Below are 20,947 nucleotides of genomic sequence, written 5' to 3' on the forward strand. Positions count from 1 at the left end.
ATAACAACAAAAAACTTCTTCAACAGAAGTCTCAAGATTTTATTTCTAGGTTACTTGACTGAGACATGACTGTACTGAATGTATAAAATCTGCTTTAGTTGTCATGAAAACTAGACTGGCACCTCCCTAAATAACTCTTTGCACCAGTGCATTTTGAAAATAGTAGCTGGTCATTACGATGGAGAGTCAATTTGATATTCAAAGTCTTGGATTTTAGTACAAATTTCTCATATTTGACTTGTAAGCACTTCAGGCTAACTTCTTATGGCAAACATTTGTCTTAAAAAGGTTTCTCTGAAGTGTAAGAAGCTCTCCTTTGGGTATGGTGGAGCTCAGCATGTAAGAACAATAGAAATGCAAATACAAACATTATATACCAAAGGTACAATGACAGGGTTGCCTCAAAGATGGATTTTGCGCATTTCTCTCTGAATCATGCAAGTGGGACAAAAGCTTTCAAACACTCCAGAGAGATCATTAAAAACATTCACATGGGACAGCAGCTTAACTTGCCTGCACAGTGGAGAATTAATGAAAAGATACAAGCTTATCTTTCATCACAGCAGAACCTCTCCGTAGGTAGCATCTCCGCAACAGAAAAAATCCAGTGGTCAGTGGGAGCCCATTCAGTTTGCAATTTTAAAATCATCTTACATATAACTAGTTTCAATCACCTTTTTATGCTGCCTAGCATAGAAAAGGGCCTCACATTTCAGAGAGAATTATACCAGAGATAGCAAAAATTAAAGCCATATTATCAGTTTAGGGGGATGGGAGGGTGGAGTGGTTGTAGCCCTCCTATTCTGAAGGGAATGCAACTCACATAAAATAAGTACAACCACATTATGATTAAAAAACACTCATCCTTGAATCCTGGAAATCAGGAACACTTTTTTTTTTCTGTAAATATCATGAACAAATTGATTATTTCACATTTATGAAGCCTCACTCATGTACCTGTGCTGTGCAAGCCAGTGAAAAGCACAGGCATCGTAGCAAAAGATTTAAGTAAATAAGTAGAACCTGTGTCTGATCAAAATATCCCAAAATTAGAGGAAAGGGCTCCCATGACTATCACTGTAAGTGAAGAATATTCACTACAAAGTGTTATAGCTCATTATTTAGAGGGAAGAAGTACAGAGGAAGGGAAAGAAACTTGCTTTAAATCCCACAAAGCAACTGTGACAAAGCTGGAAATGGCATTTCAGATCATCTCATCCCAAACCACAACCTATAAGACTTTTTTGATTTCTTATTTGCATTGTTTTGTTGATGATTTGACAGCCTGATGGAAAAAAAAGAAGGGTACAAATGAAAAAGAAGCAGCTTGGTGTAATTGAAGAAGGCAGCTTTCAGAAAGATGACACGTAAGGGAGATATATAGGAAGAGGAAAAAAAGATGAAGGCAAGAGTACGGTTGTACAGACCCCTGAGGGAACGAGAAAGAATACTCAAAAGTTTAAATCTGAGAAAGAAATAGGGGGAGGTTAGCTGCACGATGATTTATCTAAATGTACCCAAGTTATATTGCTCAGAATAACTACAGTACCTACACCAGCTGGAAGCAAATCCTGGCACATCTATAAGGGAAAGTTCCAGACATGAAGCTAACATACTATTAGCTCACAGCAGACAGCTCTGCTATATTACTCCTTAGTCCTAATAAGAGAAAACTCAAGGCACTTGGATTTTCAGCATGGGATGGCTCTAAAGCTAGCAGGCAGAAGGGAATGATATCATTTGTTGTTGCTTACTCGGCTATAAGAGTGGGTGGATATGTTGGAACACAGCACACCTGCGTGTACTGACAGCCAAGTGCCGTCAGCTAGTTGAGAGAAGAGGTCCATTGCTTCTTTCGTTCCTCATTTCTTGCAATAACATTTCATTTAACTATACAATGAGAGGATTTTGCCCCAAAAGCTCAAGTCTGCAACCACAGGAGTTAGTGTTATCTCCGTTAAGATGCTGCATTTCAGTAATTACTTTATACATTCTTTTTTTATAGTTTGCAAGTGCTCAGCTCAAAGGAGAGCACCACCTCCTGCAGCCCACGGTGGAGCTATCCAGCAAGCAGCCCACTGAGATCAACAGGTCTGGTCTCAGGCAGGGTCAACACCGCTACCAGGGACAGGAATTTTAAACATATTTTAAACATATTTTATAATACTTAGAGTATTTATTTTATAGTGGGTAGAGGGGCAGTATAAATCTAACTCTGGCACCTTTTCCATAAGGATCACCCAGAGATGAAGTTATCATTCATGTGGCAAGTAGCAATGGCCTGCAGGTAAACTCTGCTGAAAGCAAAAGGAATGGTGACTACCAAAACCTACTGCAGTTATTTCAACTGCATGTCTGCAGTGTGACCAACACATTACCTTTGATTCTAATATACACTTGAACAGATGTCTTTTCCAGTTTCTTTTGAACACAGGAATAAAAGAAGCTGCCCTCCCAGAGGAATGGTTTAAGTAAGCAAGATATCAACTGCAAGGCAACAAACTTAGCTCAAAGATTTTCAGCAAGTTTAACAGCTGCTGAGGTTCCTCCCTTAGGATTGCTCAGTCTTTTCCTCTATCTGTCCTCCTCTCATGGAACAATTCATACCCTCAGCAAAGTCAGGTGGCCATAGCTCAGCAGCACATTGTGCAGGAGAAAGACCTACAAACTAGGCTATCTTTACAAGCTGTTAGTTTGTCCTCATTCATTTGAAAGCGGGCTTGTGAACCTAGAAATACAAGCTGGGAAAATAACTCCTCACTTATCTGGTTACCTCCTCCTTTCCCCGCTTTCAGGCATTCAGCGTGGCCATTTGCAGAGAATCCTCCTAGAAGGAAGCTTAGAAAGTTTCAAAGTCTTCAACTGCAGAACTAATGGCTGTCTTGGCCCTCTACCTTACCGGTAAACAGTGTAGACAAATAAGAACACTACCAGAAGTTATTAATGACACGATTATGTTTGTCTGAAATAAAAAATGAGACCAGGCAGTGAGTTGAATATTAACACCAGTTTACTGCAGACACTCATATTTCACACAAGAATTGTTACACAACAAGGTACTGTGCTAAGCTTCTCATTCACTTAAGAGAATATTCTGGGGAAAGATGAGACAGGTTTAAAGCAAGGTTCTTGCTCAATGGGAAACTTTGAAAATTTGAAGAAGGTTTTGCAGCAGGGACCTAAAGGTCTTCCTTTTTCACTCTTTTCCATCATGTGCCCTAGAGCAGCCAACCCAAGGAATCAAATCTCTTCCGATGCCTCTGCTGAGAAAGCTGCATCTTGCAGCACACCCAGTCCATGCTTGGGGGATGGCACGTGCATGGGAGAAGAAGAAAAAAGTTTTGGGAAGAGACTGATAAAACAACCCCAGCTCTCAGAAACGGCTGTGCTGGGAACCCTCGCACTCAGGTGCTGCTTCTCCAAACAGAGCTGCTTTCAGTAAGGCTTTGTCTTTTGTGTAATTACATTTCCGCAACTTGCCAGAGTTCAGAAACTTTCAAGCACTCTTTTCAAACCTTTGGACTTCTAAATAGATTGTAAAAGTCCCAGGATGCTATGGTAACATCCCAATTGAAACCCACTGCAGTAGTTAGCCTCTGCCTGCTGAACTCGGGCAAAGCCAAACATGCACAATGCAGAGAGAGCCCCGTGCCCTGCAAAGGACAGAAGTTTGCCAGCGCCCCGCTGTCCCCCTAGCAGGTGCCACCTTTGGTTACTGAATGAGTTCTCAGGCCCCCTTCTCTACTAAAGCAAGGAACAGGGACCGTTATTCCTTAGCTTACACCATACTGCTTTCATTTTCCACCAAGAGCATGATGAAGGAGGAAAAGCTCACTTTGCTGGCTTATGCTGCTTCTGCAGAGGACTTGATGTCAACGCTGTGGGTATTTCAGGGTTCATTTTTCTTGAAACACACTTTGGACTGGCTCTGGTTTGGTCTCCTGGACCGCATGCTCATTTGCAGTTGGAACACATCTTTCAGTTTAGTTCATCTGAAAGGAACCCAGGTCACGAGCTCCAAGTCTGCTTCATGGTGTGAACCAAAGCACAGTAAGTAGGGATAATCAGGAGTATTAGGATTAGAAACTACGGTACAATGGGTAACAAAGAACTAGCTCTAGCAATAGAAAATACTGGAATTCAAAAGGCCTTAAAGCTCAGGCAATTTCTGTTGTTAAATAACTCATCCATGCACAAAGCATCGCGAAGCGACCAATCACACTTACCCAAGGTTTTGCTCCAAAATAGCAAAGTCAGGTTTACCTTGCCTGGAAAGAGCCCAGAGAGGGGAAACATTTAAAATAACGGGCATCACTGAGAAAAAAATCCCAGATATACTGCTACGATGAATAAAGTACTACTGAATGAGCATAGTTTAATGTAAGATTGCTGTTCCTTACCTATTTAAGTTTACTAGGCTACGTGCAAGATGCAGACCAATCATTGGATTATTTCTTTAGCTATCACTCTTGGAAGGTAGCAGAGAAATATCAGCATTCCTCAACGCAAAGCTGTTGTACCAAGTGCTTTGTGAAATTCCAGAGATACTAAGATTCAGGACAATGAAGTTAACCTAAAAGAAATCAACATCTTCCTCTAATGAAATTAACAGTGCTTTTTAGGCACTTCCTTTGAAATGTGTTAATGGTATTAAGGTGAAACAGATGCCGACAGTTATTCCTGATGGCTGACTTTAAGGAAAAAAATCCTTTTTTAACAACTGGGCAGATAGGAAATCATTAACACTTAACATTTTGGTGCGACTGGGTGATGTAACACTGCAAACAGACTTTGTGGGTTGTTTTTTTTTTGCAATCCATTCTGTCTCACCCACTCAAGTTTATTTCAGCTGAGAGGAGCGGAAAGAGAGAAAGGAGTGACACAAATGTTAGAGATTTGTTTTCAGGCTTTCTGGTGTAGGCTCAGGGATCTCTGTATTCATGGCAGCATTAGTACAGGTGGTACAGAGATTATCCCCAGTACCGTCTGAAAGGAAATGAAGCACAGCACCTGTGACACAGCTCAGATAGGCAGCAAACAGGCCTTCTTATGTTGCTTTGTATCAAATCAAACCCTCTGAGACCAGTCTACAGATTCTGGAGAAGGAAAGGATAAAAAGAGTTGCTGTGCTTGCTTTTTATTACCTGGAATCCCTTTATCTTTTTAGAGTCCCCTCCCTTGATTTTTCCTGTGCTAGGTCAGTAATTTAAGACCTTGAAGCTTTCAAATCAAAAGCTAAAATGACCTTACTGTGTTGAATTATTAGCCCAGGATTTAAAAACAAAAGCAGCAAATGGGGGCTGGGAGGGGAATCTCTTAAAACAGAGGCCTTTTGATCAGAGCAGCATCCTGCAGTTTGCTGTAACTCAAGCTGGCCATTCTTACAGAGCAGGAATTAAGGACTCCCCCTGCCAGGCAGGGCCCTATTAAAACACAATAGCTGCTTGAAAAGAGTAAGGCAAGCTGATATGGATATAATAGGCCACATATTGAGGCCCCTTTCTGCTTTGAAATAAAGCCGCTGCTTAGAGTTATGAGCTGGGAAATCTAGTATTTGGGAAGATGGGAAGGGCGTACAATGGCAGGCTGTAAATAGCCGTGCAGAAGCCCTCCAAGGTGCTTAAGGAAAAAGTAAGGAAGCCTTCAGAGATAAGCATCAATCACCACGAGTTGCTTTTTCAGTCTGATCAGGTAATTTCAGACCACATGGTGCTTCAGTGAGCCTAGAAAGGTCTTGCTGGTATAAATGGAGGTTTAGTTTTTAGGGCAGAATACAAAAACACAGCGTGTTGCCCACTGCAGAGACAGCTGCATGAATGCTGTTAGAACAGGTTTTAAGGAGATCACGAAGTTGCTACTCAGCTTCCCTCAAAAACCCTTGCCCTCCTTGTACCTCAACATTAAATAATTAAATAAGTAAAATGCAGAATTATAACTACACCAAGGAAGGTGCTAACTCTCCAGCTAATGTGGTTAGTATTTGTTCAAACTCGTCTAGGTAGACATTTCTTGGGAAGAAGAGGCCTCTGTATTGAACTGCTCAATAACCTTCGCTATGCAGATGGCATGGGAGATTCAAGCCTTCAATAAGCATTGCTAACACCATGAACTCCATTCTTTGCCTTCCTTTATTTACGCGGATATATTGTTGCTCTACCTGTCACACTGCGGAATTGATTCACGGTCTCTGAGATGCTACAGCAACCGTTAAGGGAACTGGGGGCAAGGGTGAGAGAATGGCACAAGGAAAAGAAACCATTAAAAATGCAAGCATCACAAGGTAGCAGTCGGATTACTTCCAGCCTAACAAGTCTGGAAGTTGCTACGGAATTGACAGTGGCTGGAGATGGAACTTGATACCAAAAAGTCAATGTCCACTGAAAGAGGAGTGTGAATTTGAGAATCGCTGAATGACTGAACCCATCTCGTACCATTGAGATCAAAGTAAAGGCAAACTGGCTTCTCAGAAAGGTGAGGGCCTGCTTGCTCCACTCTGCACAGTCTCCTGTAGGTCATATTGCCAGACAGTTCAAGACAGCTCTGTTATAATAAATCAGACTTTTAATTAGTTTAAAAGATATCAGTACAATCGCATTATGATGGTGATGATCCACAAACCACTGAAACAAAACCTCACGACTGTTTTAAAAGGAGATTCAATGCTGCATGGTTCTGCCATGCGTGCAGCTCCAATATTTGCTTTTTTCAGTCTTGGTCAGAATGGAGAAATTTAGAAGGAACAAAACCAACAACCAGTATTCCCTCACCTGATTCAGTCGCACTGGCAAGAACCACAGCACATCACAGACTGAGCAGCTTCCAGGATTTCCATCACGGCAACGAATGAACACTGCCAGAATTCCTCAGCAGAGATGAAGCTTCATCATTTTACGTTAATGTTAGGTCTGCATTTAGAGATTGCTGAGCTAAACCACTTTATGCCCACTGCTTGGCTGTAGCATTGACGAGCTACTGTTTGTCCAATTTATTTGATGAAATGCAATGGGATTCATTTTGTCAGACATGAGATTACTGCAAGTCTCTGAGGCTAACGTTCTGGAATCTGTATGGTTTCAACACTACACAACAGCACAAAATCTCAGGTTTACTATTTTTAAAAAGGAGAGAAAAGGAAACTAACTGGAAGAACTATAAGGCTTTCAGCTGTCTGCTATTCTTGGGAATGCAGAGACATTTAAGGGATTTTACCTTGTAAAGGATACAGAATCCTATAATAGGATCTTGTTGCATCCCATGCTGTAGGCATTTGCTGATTTTTACAGCTTGGTATAACCAGTTTATGAGAAATTTTACATTTGTTGGCCATGTTCTTAGCAAGACAATTGGAAATGCTCCTCAAAATTTCCTTTAACACCACAACATTTTACAGCCTAAGAACAAACACAAAACTTCTTCCAATATCCCCAAGACAATAAATGCCTAAATTCTGTTCCATCTTTTCTTAAAGATCTTTCCAGGACAGATAAAACATTCCTCAAACTTACATTACTTTATTCTACTTTAATACAAAGTCTTGTAAGTTTAAATGGATGGAAGCCAAACATTCTTCTGAAATTGATCTCCCATTTGCACATAGTCTAGATTCATGCCAAAATGCTTCATTAAAACTAGAACAAAACCAAATGAGGTTGTAATACAGGGAAAGGTACAGTTAATACTGAAGCCATCATGTATGCAACAGTGGTTTTCTTACAGTTTGAGACATCAAAAACTGTTTTGGAGGAACTAGTGTGTTCCAAAAAATTTCCTTACAGAAAAGGAAGAGACTATGACATGTAAATTCCTAAAAAGAAAAAAGAGTATAGTAAAATGAAGTTACCAATGGGTACTAAGCTTCCTCCATTATTATGCTTTTCCAGAGCTCCTATTTTCTCCTGCATTTCTACTGAATCCCCGGTGCCAATTACACATTACTAAAACAGTTTTCTTCAAAACATTTACAGAAGCTGCAGGAAATCCAATCCTTACGGCAAGTGACCAAGCATGACAAGAGATTACTCTTTTATATACACATTGCAGATTGTAAGCAAAAGACTGTAAATAGACCCACTACATCTGTTGTGGATAAGTCACTATTTGCCTCTTTTTCCAATATATTCCAACCCAGAGTGACTCAGCAAGCACAAATAAGCCATTTTCCAGAATGATGGAGAAAGATGTTTTTCAAAGTGATCTCAGCATTGAGTGTTTACTTTGCATTACAGAAAGCTCTGCTCCAGAGCTTCCCTCGGTGGAAGACAGACAATATACGATTCTGACTCAAGGGCCCTCTCACTTCTGCAAGAATTCAGACTAAAGCAGAGCAGAAATATGTGATCAGAAATGCAAGAACAGGGAGAAGGAAGTAAGCGTCAAATACCACAGATATAAAAAACAAACAAACAACAAAAAAAAAAAAAAAAACACAAAACAGTAGACAGTTGGAGAAAATAAAATGAAACAAAAGACCCTGTAGCGTCCCAAAAGTAACACAACGATCATCTATAAAATACCCAACTGATGAAATAAGTTATGGCGAAATGACCCCAAAGAACTCATGTACAGGAGTTTCCCTAAAGATGTTCTTAGGAACTGCAATGACTTACACATCTATTTTGTTGCACTGCCAAATGCAGACAGCAGGGGTGGACCAGGGAGTAGGAAAACTGTATCACAAACCAAATAGATCAAGTTAAAATTACTTCTGGTACCTTCTAATCCACATGAGAGTGATCAGTTTTCAGCATATTGCAGGATCTCATCCTTTTCAATTACTCCCTAAATTATTCAAACTGTTCCAAGAATAAATTTATACATTCAACGTATCTTAACAACAGCCTGATATTAACTTCCAGCTGGGATCATGCATGTGTGTCCAAATTTGCATTAGTAACATTAACAACTACACCAAAAACTAATAAAAATTTGGAAGCATAAGCAGAATTATTACCTAAAGCTAGACAGAGGAAAATACATTCAAACCTAGCCCAGAGAAACAGCATAAACATAGCTAACTCAGATACACATCATCCTACCACTTACACCATTTGCCAGGTTTCTGGAGTTCACCTTTTGGAAAATTTCAGATGTCTGTTTTTCAGGCTCATTAGCTATCAACACTGCTTATATGCAATTAGGTTTAATGATCATTGAAGGCATCTCAGCTCTATGGCAAACGTGTTGCCTTTCAGCATTCAAGGTTATAAGAAGGCATACAGATACACCCAGCTATATAAAGGTCTTCTATCAGGCAGTCAGACCACATGTGCTGCAACATGTAGTTTCCACGATGTAAAGCAATAGTAAAGAAGCAAAGACTGCACTGATACACAGTGAATGCCTCCTGGAAGCATCACAGTCTGACCACACTGCATATGAAAGATGCAATTGCTCCCCTTCAGACAGCAAGAGCAGAGTGCAGCTCGGCTATTTAGAAGGGGAGGCTTACCTGTAGAGAACTACCCTGTGCTGCCACTGCGCTGATATCAAGTGCTAACGTTCCTATGTTATGGCACGTTTTCTAGATTCTGCTGTCATCAAAACAGTATTATAAGTTTCCTGAGTGGAATGTATTATCATACGCAGCATCAAACATAAACGTTGCCTTCTATGTTCAATGCTATGTTGCTCTTCTGACTGCAAACTTCATCTGTTTGTCCTGCTTACCAAACATCCTCTTTATGATATTTCCCCCCCTCTTTCTTTGCAAGGGTTTGGATTCATCCAAGCGTCTCCTCACTTTTAAGATTCTCAACTATGTGGGAAAAAAAAGTTATATTTTTGAATATATTGGCAACAGGTACAAGCTTCAGTGGGAATCGGTGTGTTATTCCCATTAATATATGCATTTTTTCCAGCTGTTTACTCAACAGCAGCCATCCCAATCAGCATACTTGTCAGGCTAGGACTTGTTGCAATGTTTGTTGCAAAGAAACAACTCTGGGAAAACTGGGACTTCACAGAACCTGCCTGTCAGATGAAGATACGAGTACTGTTCCTGCTGTCAAGCAGTTCTTTACTGGAAACATCAAGCTACAGGCAATCTACAGGCACTGGACAAAATTTGTGTAATTTTAAATGACAAATGATCTGAATTATCTACCCTCCCATATCTTCCATAGCTCTCATACAAAACATATGCCCTTACTCTGTAGGCAGGTGGTACTGAAATCCTTTTTCTGCTATGGCTTGGAGAAACTTTGATTATAATGAAGAGACAGACTTCCCGTTCTAACAAGTCTGCTCTGTAGAGGCAACAAATGGACTTTAACAGAAAGGCTTTGTGTCCGTTCACCACACATCTGTGAGTGTAGAAATATGCAACTATTATAGGTTCCCCAGGAAAATTTATCGCCAAATTCAGTCCTGCAAATCTATCTGCTCTCCGGAAACGGACACTGAGAACGTCTTGCTCATAGTAACTCATTCACATGAGCTGCAAAATCTGTTCCTCAGAGTGCTTGGCACGAGTGCTGTCTCTCAGAATGCATATATTCATTCTCTCTCCACTGATAACTGAAAAGTGAAGGAGAGACAGGCAGCACTCTTATGTAGTGCCCTAGGGACCAAGGAATCCCAAGCAAGAGCCTGTCAGGAGCCATCACGCACATCCCCCCAGCTGAGATTTTCAGCCCAAAGGGCTGCTTCACAGCTGGGTCGCTGACAGCAGCAGCTTCACACCTATCACACAGCTCACTGCAGGCTCACACTGAGCATGATAATTTTGTAGTTTTGTCTCCAGAGCAAAAGAATTGCAGAAGTCCTGAGAGCATTTAAGGAACGCAGGAAATACAATCTCATGAGCTATTGCAAAAATAGTGAGAGAGCTTATCAACATTTGCTGTAAGAACCTGAAAGAATTTTTACCTGCCAGATGCTGAGTTTCTCAAAACCAAAAAACACAGAATGAGGGGGAGGAAAAAAAACAACACAAAAAAATAACCTTCCCCACCAACAAACAAACACACACCCGCCCCAAACAGTCTTGCCAACAAGTTCTAATGACGACACCCTGCTAGACTCCATCTCTCAAAAAGGGAATCCAGTACAACCTGTCAAAGCCCTAAGGACCTTCTCACTACTGTTTTTGCTGTTTATACTACAACCGTACAAAGCATGGAGACAATGTCATACAGTGCTGCATGCTGTAAAATACATGCAGTACAATATAATTCCTGTCTTGAAGAGCTTACACTATCCTTGCAAGCAAGATAGAACAAGTTACTGTGAAAAGGGGAAAGATACAGTGCAGATGACAGCGAGATGACGACGATAAGGCCTACGCACACAGAGGGCTGAAAAAAAAAAAAACAAAACATATGGCTCTGAGTTAGCTCTAAGAATCTCTCCTGTTTATAAGTAGATAATTCAGCTTATTTCCAGTTGTCATTCAGTGCTGCCTTCAGTGAGTGGCTTATTTCTCACAGGCATCCCATCTGTCCCATTCCTGGCCCTTCCCCTCTGCCTCTTCCATTTCCCCAAGGGTACTGAGACCATTTTAAACAGGAGGACATTGTTTCCTCTACACTTTTATTTAGCTAAAGAAAGGTAGATGTACAGGACTGAACAAGCTGAAAGCTTTTTTCTGATAACGAAGCTGGTGTCACTGCTATTGCCAGAGGAGGTCAAAAAAGCAGTATCACAGCTGTCCCTAAGGAATAAGTTCACCAAATTGTTCTAGCCAATCCAGAGAGCAGGAGAAAATGAGGGACCTTCATTACTATATTATTTCTCACCACGATAACATCTTCCTGTCCCATGGTCTCAAGCTATATAGCACTGGCAGTCCTGTTATTCTGAACTAGATAAGTGTCCCTTAGTGTAAAAGTGCTCTACATAGCGGAGACCTGGGATTTTGAAAAAAAAAACTCCATGCCAACCACACAACTGACCTAAATGCAGCATCCAGCCCCCCCTCACAGCAAACACACACATCACACACAGCTTCTCAGATAGATATTATCAAAGCAGTCATCAGAGAGCACATGAATGTGCACAAGATCCAGCAGGGACGCTTCAAGTTAAACCCAGCTGAAACATCCTTTTACATAAACAGGGAATCTTGGACATCAGTTTGCAGAGCCAAATAGAGGCGATGAGGCATCTGCAAAACAACAGCAAGATGCCTTTCTCAGTCGTGCTCCAGCTGGCAGGTAGACCCAAAGACATTGCACCATAAACAAAGGAAAACAACAAGTGTTCTGGAAGAAGAACAAAAAAAATGCCTTTCCAAGGAGTCTTGAACAGAGCAGGTCATCTACCTGCAAACTGGAAAAGTTTCAAGCACACTGTCAGCACAGAAAAAAAAAAAAAAAAGGACTAAAAGGAAGCCTTTTGGTAAAGAAAAGTTTGTGCTGCTTCTTCTAGCTGAAGGGAAATAAACACACAGCTTCCCCTTAAGATCCCAGAAAGCTTGAAGTGGGGCATGATGCACATTCCCTCTGAGTGATCAAATCCACTAGCACGGGGGCCCTGCTTTTCTTGAGTACAAGAACAATCAAGAAAACAGGATAATAAATAATGTATAGGAGGAACGTGTCCCTTTAAGATATGTTGGCACAGAAGATAGGCTGGAAGAAGTAAAGCAGCATTAGTCCATAATTACACGGAGGGTTTTCAAGAGTCTGTATTTCATGGAGATTCAAAAGCAGAGCAGAGACTTCTTGGGTTTGTAACGAGCAAATACCAGTAGCATTTCAGCAGATCTATAAAATTTAGACTAGTCCTGAGAGAGGAATAATTTTACTCTTTAGCAAAAAGATGTGGATTAATTCACAGAAGAGTGATTGAGCCCTGTTCCTCTAAGAGCCAGGAGCGAGTCAGGTGAGAAAAGCCTCAAGGAACTCCCAAGATTAAAAGCAGATGTCCACATAATTGGGACAAATGAACAATTGAATAAAGTGGGTGAAAAAAAAATATCCTTAAAGACTAAAAATATTCTGGAAGGGGAGCTGCGGAGATGAGGGTCAGCCCTCTGCAATCAGCAATCAGTGCTAGGCAGTGAATAGCAGTGGAATACATAACCAGCCTCATTTCCGGAGCTAAGAACAACTCCTTGCCTGCAAAACACTTACAGCTTGATCCATACAGAGCTCTATGACCACCTAGTTTTCAACTCTGAAATTTCACTCAAATAAGCTAAACCCCAAAACCGAGTATTTTCTTAATAATTATAAGCTGTTGTAACTGGTACAAAGACTTGAAGTGACCCACAGTAATGTGTGATGGAAAGGCCGCAACTGCTCTTCAGTGGTGAATCCAGTGAGGAGGGGTTGTCCATGCAACACCACTGTGTTGAACAGTGTGCCCTCTGAAAAGAGTTTGGAGAATATCTAACACACTAACTTCACATCCTTGACACACTAACTTCATTATTTCTGCAAAGTTACAGAAGTTGTATTACTTCTGTAATACAAACTTGAAAAAAATTACTTGCTTGGGCCTACCTCCTAGCTTCCTAAATTCTGGGCTTTTAGCCTGTGATGCTAAGCGAACACTGTGCTGTCCTTACTAACGTGAAGGATTGGACACCTAAAAACAATCTCCTTTATCTTAAATCCCTACAGCGTACTTCAAAATACAGACATGCCAATCCTCTCCCGTAGAATAACCTGGAACAAGCAAAACACTAGAACAGTACAAACAAACCTTAGGAATCTCACGAGTTATCTTAGAGTTCTAAGGTATTAAGATCAAAAAATAAAAATCAAGATCAAGCATAGCCTGAACAAACACTGACGGATGGGTGAATAGAATTCCACTGGGCAGCAAGGACACACCACTTACCCCTGGGAAACTGCCTATTCTGTCTGTCTCCATAGTTCTGATTATTTTTTCTCCACATAAGAAAGATTCACACATTCCACATGCTAAGAGTTTCACAGCTCTCCAAATCACAAAGGCTGTTTGTGCTTTGGTACAGGGACACAATGTCATCCGTTAAATTCCAGCTATACCACATAAAAAAAAAAAAAGACAGAAAAAAAAAAAAAGAAATTACTCTAAATTACAAACACAAAAAAAAAAAAAAAAAAAAAAAAGCCATCTTTTTCTGTCTTTCAAAAAATCAGAAGCTCCATGGAAAACTCAGTGTGAACACAAAGCCATTGTAGAAAGCCATATCTTTGAAAATAAACAGGAAAAACATGAGCTCCAGCACTTACGTCAATCAGAGGGTTGTGCTCCGTGCTGACAGTTCTGTTTGTTTGTTGCAATGATCTGGAATTACTATTTATGCTTTCAGAGGTGGAAGAGGGCTAGGAAGTGTAAAGGTGGTGGTTATCAGGTCACGATGAAGAAATACTGCAGAGAAGCAACATCAGCAGTTTTTAAAGGGTGTGGTAGACCTCTTTGACCACCATTTAATTTTTGAAGTATGTATGTGCAGAAGTTTGGAAAAGGCCCTGAGGTGTCAGCTTGAAAGCAGGTGCAAACCAAACCCAATCTGGACAGATGCCTGAATGACAATTTCGACTAGGTATTTCAGAGCCACCTTGTTTTCAGTCTTGGTAAACAAATCCTGCTGAGGGTGGAGGTCATTATAGTTGTGCTCTTTATCTTCAAGCTCTTGTTTACTATTTGTTCAGATGATTAATCTTGGTATTACTTTCTGTGGAAAGTCACCTGTATCTGATGGAGTATCATCATTCCCAATCACATCGTGTGCAGAGATTGTAACTTCGTTTGTCCCCAGTACCTGCTCTCAGTGATTAACTCTCCATAACTCTCACATACCAATGACTGCTACCACTGCAACTTGCTCAGAACATGGAAGTGCACTACAGGGAAAGGTTAATAGTAAAACATAACAGCCTTGTTCAGCTGTTTGATTCTTCTTGATTGTTCTGTGTAAATGCCTTTATTCTGGAAGTCGTACATGGGACTTCCAGATTTTGTAACAGGGACAATTCACTCCAAGTGAAATCTGGAAGTACTTTGTTGAGAACAAGAGAGATAAGGAACTACCAAAAAAACATTTTCTTGTTACAATGCGACCTACCTAAAAGACTTGTTCTATAAACAGAAAAATGAGATAGCCCATATCTTACCTCCTCTGCCAAGCATGGACAAAACACACTGGTCTCGAGCAGCTTCTCACCCTGTTTCCAAAACAACTTGCTTTGAAAATTTCCACTCAGACTTGCTGCATAGTTTATTTTAATTACTACTTTACCAGTGAGAATCTCTGGTATCTATAAGTTTAAAATATGCATGGGGCAGGAAAATATAATGTAAGTAGTCCAGACAACTGAAATAGCAAGTTAGATCTCATTTGGAGGTCAAATTGATGCTTCAGTAAAAAAAAAAACACCTCTGGTCAGCTCAGAAAGAAAGTTGCTCCTGTGCTTTGAAATTCTCTTCCACAGACGTAGTACAGAGAGTTTTGTGAAATGCTCTGCACGTTGATTTGTCTCAGCAAAAGTTAACAGGAAAGGAAGCAAGCAAGCAGATTTTCAAATGGGCAAAGGACAGACTGAAACATACCAACTGCAAGCACACCCATTACCAAGAGATTTTTAATGAAGCTGCCTGGAGACCTTGAAATATTGTGTAAGACAATAAGTTCGCAAAACATACAGTGATCAGCTGAGTCAACACCAATAACGTTGAAGACTAGCATGCAGTTTCCCTCCCCCCTAAATCCTTCTAAACTAGTAGGAAGAGATTATCTGTGCTAATTATTATGTTCCTTTTAAGGACTTACACAGATTATAAGGGAGCAAGAGACATTCTATTAAAGCATTCAGCATGATAACAATCACACAAGGAGACAAAACAGTTCAAATTCATGCTCAGAAAAAGAAAGAATAAGTGCTGCTGAAACCAGAAGCACTCCCTGCTTTTGATACTGGCCAACAGCCCTGATTAAGCCAAGCACAATTTGTTTTTTTAATATGCTTTTAAAAACTCTCTTCCCCAAAGTGACTGCTTCACATGGAGGTTTGTAACAGGAGAGGTACCAAACTGTACGAAACCCATGCACGTTTCTGAAACATGCTCAGGCAGCCCTTGGCTAACCTAGTGAAATGCAGCATTCACAACATAATCAGCATGTGTCCAGCTCCATTCTCCATGTACCCTGCCTGTTTCCAAAAGCCCCCCTCAGGCTGCCCGTGTTGGCAGTGTCCTCGTGTACTTACTATTCAGTGAAGAACCTGGCAATGCCATACTGACTAATATCTTCTCTGTTCTCCAACAGCTGGCTCACTGCATCCTCCATGTACGTGAGGACATGTCTTTGAGCTGCAAATAAAAGACAGTAAGAGAGAGAAATTAGAATACAAGTGGGCCTGCAAAGCCCAGAGCCAGACTAGCCTCACTCTGTGCCTTACAAAAACAAACCAATAAGCATTTGCTCCCTCAGTTAGAAAGCAGAGCTTAAATTCTGCTAGATATGGATAGTAGAACTCCTCACTTAAGTCCTGCTTTAATTCCTGGCTACACAGAGGTAGTCATTAACAGTGTGGACCCTTTTTTAAGTCCCCTGAGATTCTGCAAGCAAAGGAAGTTGCAGATGCAATGGAGTTGTCTGCCTTGCTGGAAAATGCTTACTCCTGATCTCTGTTCCGAGTCACAACCATCTTTCCCATACAGCTCATCAATGCTGTATCAATGGGGTTGTTGCAGAGCTTTACATGTTCCCCACCCGTCCCTGCTTACGAAGCCAAGTAGCTCTAAGGTTGTTCTGTAAAGATTTTTTCCTAAAGGTGCAACTAAAAGTACATCTGCTTCCACGCAAGCATCAATGGCTGTTCTTGGAGTGGCAGGTGGGGAACAGGTCTCAGTGCCAAGAGAGATTTATATTGCTCAACAGTCAATCTCAACTAACTGCCTAACCAAACGCAAGGAGATTTCAGAAGAGGCAGATCTGCCAGAGCCCAACCACAGAACCCCGCTCACTTCTGAGTTAAGGTAGTTTGGTACAAGACAAACCATTTTGCTGCTTCTACAGGGGGCAGACTCTGTACAAGTCAAGCGCTTGCCAGGGAGGAAACAGCGTGGATTTGCCACTGCGAGCCTTTGATGTTTTTGGCTGGAAACCAACTCGGAGCAACAAAGAGCCGAGGCTGGGGTGATGCGCCAGCTAGCAAGCAGAAGACTTTCCAAATCTACAAGTTCAACAATCAGAAGACAAGTCACAACGAACCCAGGAAAATCGTTCCTAACCTGGAAAGCACACAAGCCCTGTTCCCAAAGCACACGCCTCCATCCTAAACACGTATGCTACTGCACCTTTGCAAGTAGTGTCGTGTCCTAAAAAGAGCAGGAGAAAACCCTCAGGGGATATAGGAAAGGCAAAGGCTGTTATTGCTCCTTGCCAATCTATTCCAGACTTGGCAGCATCATCCCCTCAACCAGCAACTGGCCAACCTCAGACCCACATCAATATTCTTCAAACCATTTTAATTTGTGCTTAATACCCTGGTAAGTGTCAAGCCTGTGCCACTCGATACACAGCGTGGAAATCCCTTTCATCTTAGTGTGGGGCAGGTGGACTTCAAGAGAGGCCCGGAAGTGATTATTCCCAGTGGATACAGCGATTAAAAATATGTATGAACATTGATTGCTATCAGGGGATTTCTCTGCCTAGAACACTTTTCAGGACAATGGCAAAATTGGTTAAGCACACCCTGGAAAATACCTTGCAGCTGATAGCAAAATGGTGAGCCAAAGGTTCAAAGATATTATCTGGCACTAAAAGATACAGGGCGTAGCTTTATTTAATTATTTTAATGCAAAGGAATAAATTTAATTTATGTGAGTGATTAAAGAAAAATAGCTCTGCGCACCTGTGTCCCCTGAGGGAGGAATGAGTCGTGCAGCTCAGTCACAGTCTTAAGATAACAGCAACTGGGTAACTTTATTCCAGCCCATCCTTCCTCCCTCTTCATTATGCAGCCCATCTTACACCCAGAAACTGTCTTCCCAGGCCCCTCGTGGGCTGTCAGTGGTACCAGGTTAAGCCAGGAAGCCCTGCTAGCAGCCAGCCTTCCACTCACGTTGGTCTGCAAGCAATGTCTGAGTTCCCACTCAACTGTAAAACCATTTCCTAAACCTCGTGGGGAAGCACACGCACCTTTTGTTGAAGAGCCCCTATCAGCGAAACACATTTCTGTTATTTGGCTTGCTTGGAGTCATTAACCTCTCCCCGAAAAGACCAAGGGAATAAACAGGCACGGTCCTACAGTGCTGCACAACACAATAAGACCGACCTCTATAACAAAGACCTTTAAGTCTGCTCCTGGAGAATAAATTAACTTTCAGCATGGAATTTCAGCCATTTCTGTCACACGTAAGTGTACACAAATATGCACGGGTCACTACTGAATACAGTCCCTGGACAAAGGATATTTCTGTTAAGCTTTTTGCTGCATGGTCTCCGGATCCTGGCAAAGAACCTCTCTCCATATTTCCCAGAAGGTAGGTAGGGGAGTAGGGGAGGGAAGAAATTAGTGAGCAGAGAAGCTGAAAGAAAATAGCACTTGCAATCTACTTTAGAAGCCTCTCTCCTTGGCTCTTTGACTACTGTGCTGTTTTCCAGGTAGCACAGCTCACGGTGCCAAACCAAATTCCAGTTCTGGCTTCCTGTTCTCTGGCTGCCTAGTTTCATGGAACGGTACGAGCGGTGTTTTATAGCCCGACCAACTCGATCCTACACAAAAAAAGGCATAGAATATAACTTAATTTGCAGGCAGGTTCTAGCAGGCCAGGGAGGCAAAATAAAACGCCAGGAGTCTGGTTATAGCAAAACACGAGTGCCATAATTTATACAAATGGTACTTTCCATAACAAACACGGGAACCATACCGCAACATTATCTATTTATGCGAGCAGAGAGTTAAAAATCCATGGGGTCCTGTGCAAAATAAACATGATGATTCATAGCTTTTAACAACGTTTTAGATTCTTTGAAAATCTGGGGAGATGGAGTATTGGTATAGTCAGTGCTCATACTTTTGAAGTTAACTTTGCAATAAGGCAACAAGTCCAAATCAGAATGTAAAGCCCAAATACTCATTCAACAATGCCATTACAGCTTGCTCTCCCTGCTCATTTCCTTCCTGATAGGACTCCTGTATACTGCAGCTTCCATGCACATTACCTTCATCATTTATTGTTTATGGCTTATTCCAACAAAAGCTCTTCTCCCTGCTCATACAAAACCTTCCTAGGTAATGGATCACGCAACCTGTATTTGCTGAGCTCTTCCCCAAACATGCCCACACCCCACCATCACGCACGTGCTCAAGGTTCAAAGTTAATTTTGGAATTAAGGCACTCTGGCTCAAAACCAAGTTCAGGGTTGAATAGTGGCTGTTCAACTCAAGCATGGCCAGACCAGGTCATACAAGTTTCCTCCAGCTTACAAGAAAAAGGCAAACAAGGATTACATCCACAGTCAGTCCACATTCTCTGTTTACATGACCCCAACTAATTCCCTTTAGCTGTAACAGTACCAAATCATGTACTAAAACCAGTCCTTTCCTAAGTCTGTGAGTGACCTCTTTCAGTCTGCTTATGAGAACAAACAGTCCTGGTAATCTGTAGACTTGATTACAAAATATGCTAAGTACAAGCATTGATACTTGAAAAAATCTTGAAGGAAAAGGAAAAATGAATGCAAATAATACCAATACATGAAACAGAATATGTGTCTTGAAATTCTCAAAGCCAGAAATTCAGGAGGAAGGAAGGAAATACACGTCACCTTTAAGTAATGATACTGCATTTATGTATTTTTTTATTTTTTTTTAATTACTGGTAATGCTCAGGAACCAGGAGGATTAAGACCTTACGTGCGCTGTAGCACTGTTCACAAGAGTTGCGTAACACCTACTTCAGCACACACTGGCAACACGATGGAGTTAACCGTGCTGCTTCTGCATATTAGCTACCTACTGTTACAGCTTAGGTGCATTTCTCTATCACTACATTAATAATTAGCTTTTATTTCCAGTAAGTTTGCTTTTTCTAAGATGGCATAGAGAAAAATAATAATACTGAAGATAAATATACCAGCATGCTTACCAGAATGGGTTACTGCATGTCATAAACAAAGGGACTAGGAAACATGGGGTGGCCGGAAGATGCAATAAAAAGATCAGCAGAAGCTGCAAACAGAAAAATAAAGTGTGCCAAACAAACTGAAGGAAGACTATGATTAGAATAAACTCACACAGGATAGTGAAACACACATCAGGACAGGCCACCAGGCATATCCTGTTAAAAGAAGCAGCAGAACAGAGCCTTAGAGCAGAGGTAAATCCAACCAAATGATCAAATTTTTTTAATTATTTTTTTTCCCCTAGCTGGTTCATTCCTAGCATAGCAGAATATTTTGAAAAATTGGGAGTGAGAATTCCTGGATAATAAGACCAATTTTTATTAATTATTTGCCTCCTCCTTAACTAAAGTGCTGAAAATACACACTCTTCGATGCAATTAACTTTGTAACTCATTTCAGTTATCAGAAGTTCAAAAGCATTATAAGCTTTAACACACTTGAAATATTTTCTGCATTTCTAAATCTCTAAGAGTGTACAAAGTATCAGCTAAGTACACTTTCTGAATTTATTCTAAATTGGTGCTTAACTAAGGAGCCTGCTGCATTACTGACTTTTGGAAAGAGACATCTATGACTACACCAAACCAGCTTCATGCAAGGAACTATAATGATGTGAGAAGGAATTAGCAAGGATACAAATTGCAAGAACAAAATAACAAATTCTGGAAGATTTTCCAGCATTAATGGTCTTTCAGGATGCTATTCTTAATCTCTTCAGATATCCCCAAGGAAAGGACTGAGCAAGAGAAGTATGTAAACAAAACAATCAACCTAAAAGCTAAATCACTGTACAGCTGTGGTTCCTTCCAGCTTGGCAGTAAAATTTCCTATTAACCCTAAAAAAATGGGGTTAAAGGACAGAACGTGTGGCAAAGTGCAAGG

At 41.0% G+C, this 20,947-nt stretch overlaps 1 protein-coding gene across 1 annotated transcript in view; it reads right to left on the minus strand.

The window, feature by feature from the left end:
• The window catches only part of C5H11orf49 (chromosome 5 C11orf49 homolog), a 78,662-nt gene that overhangs the window by 53,232 nt on the left and 4,483 nt on the right, over positions 1-20,947 (minus strand). The window contains exon 2 of the mRNA XM_032188231.1: positions 16,140-16,242. Within this exon, the coding sequence (XP_032044122.1) occupies positions 16,140-16,242 (103 nt within the window). The remainder of the gene's footprint in view (positions 1-16,139; positions 16,243-20,947) is intronic.

The sequence above is a fragment of the Aythya fuligula genome, chromosome 5 (assembly GCF_009819795.1).
Source record: "Aythya fuligula isolate bAytFul2 chromosome 5, bAytFul2.pri, whole genome shotgun sequence".
Taxonomy (NCBI): domain Eukaryota; kingdom Metazoa; phylum Chordata; class Aves; order Anseriformes; family Anatidae; genus Aythya; species Aythya fuligula.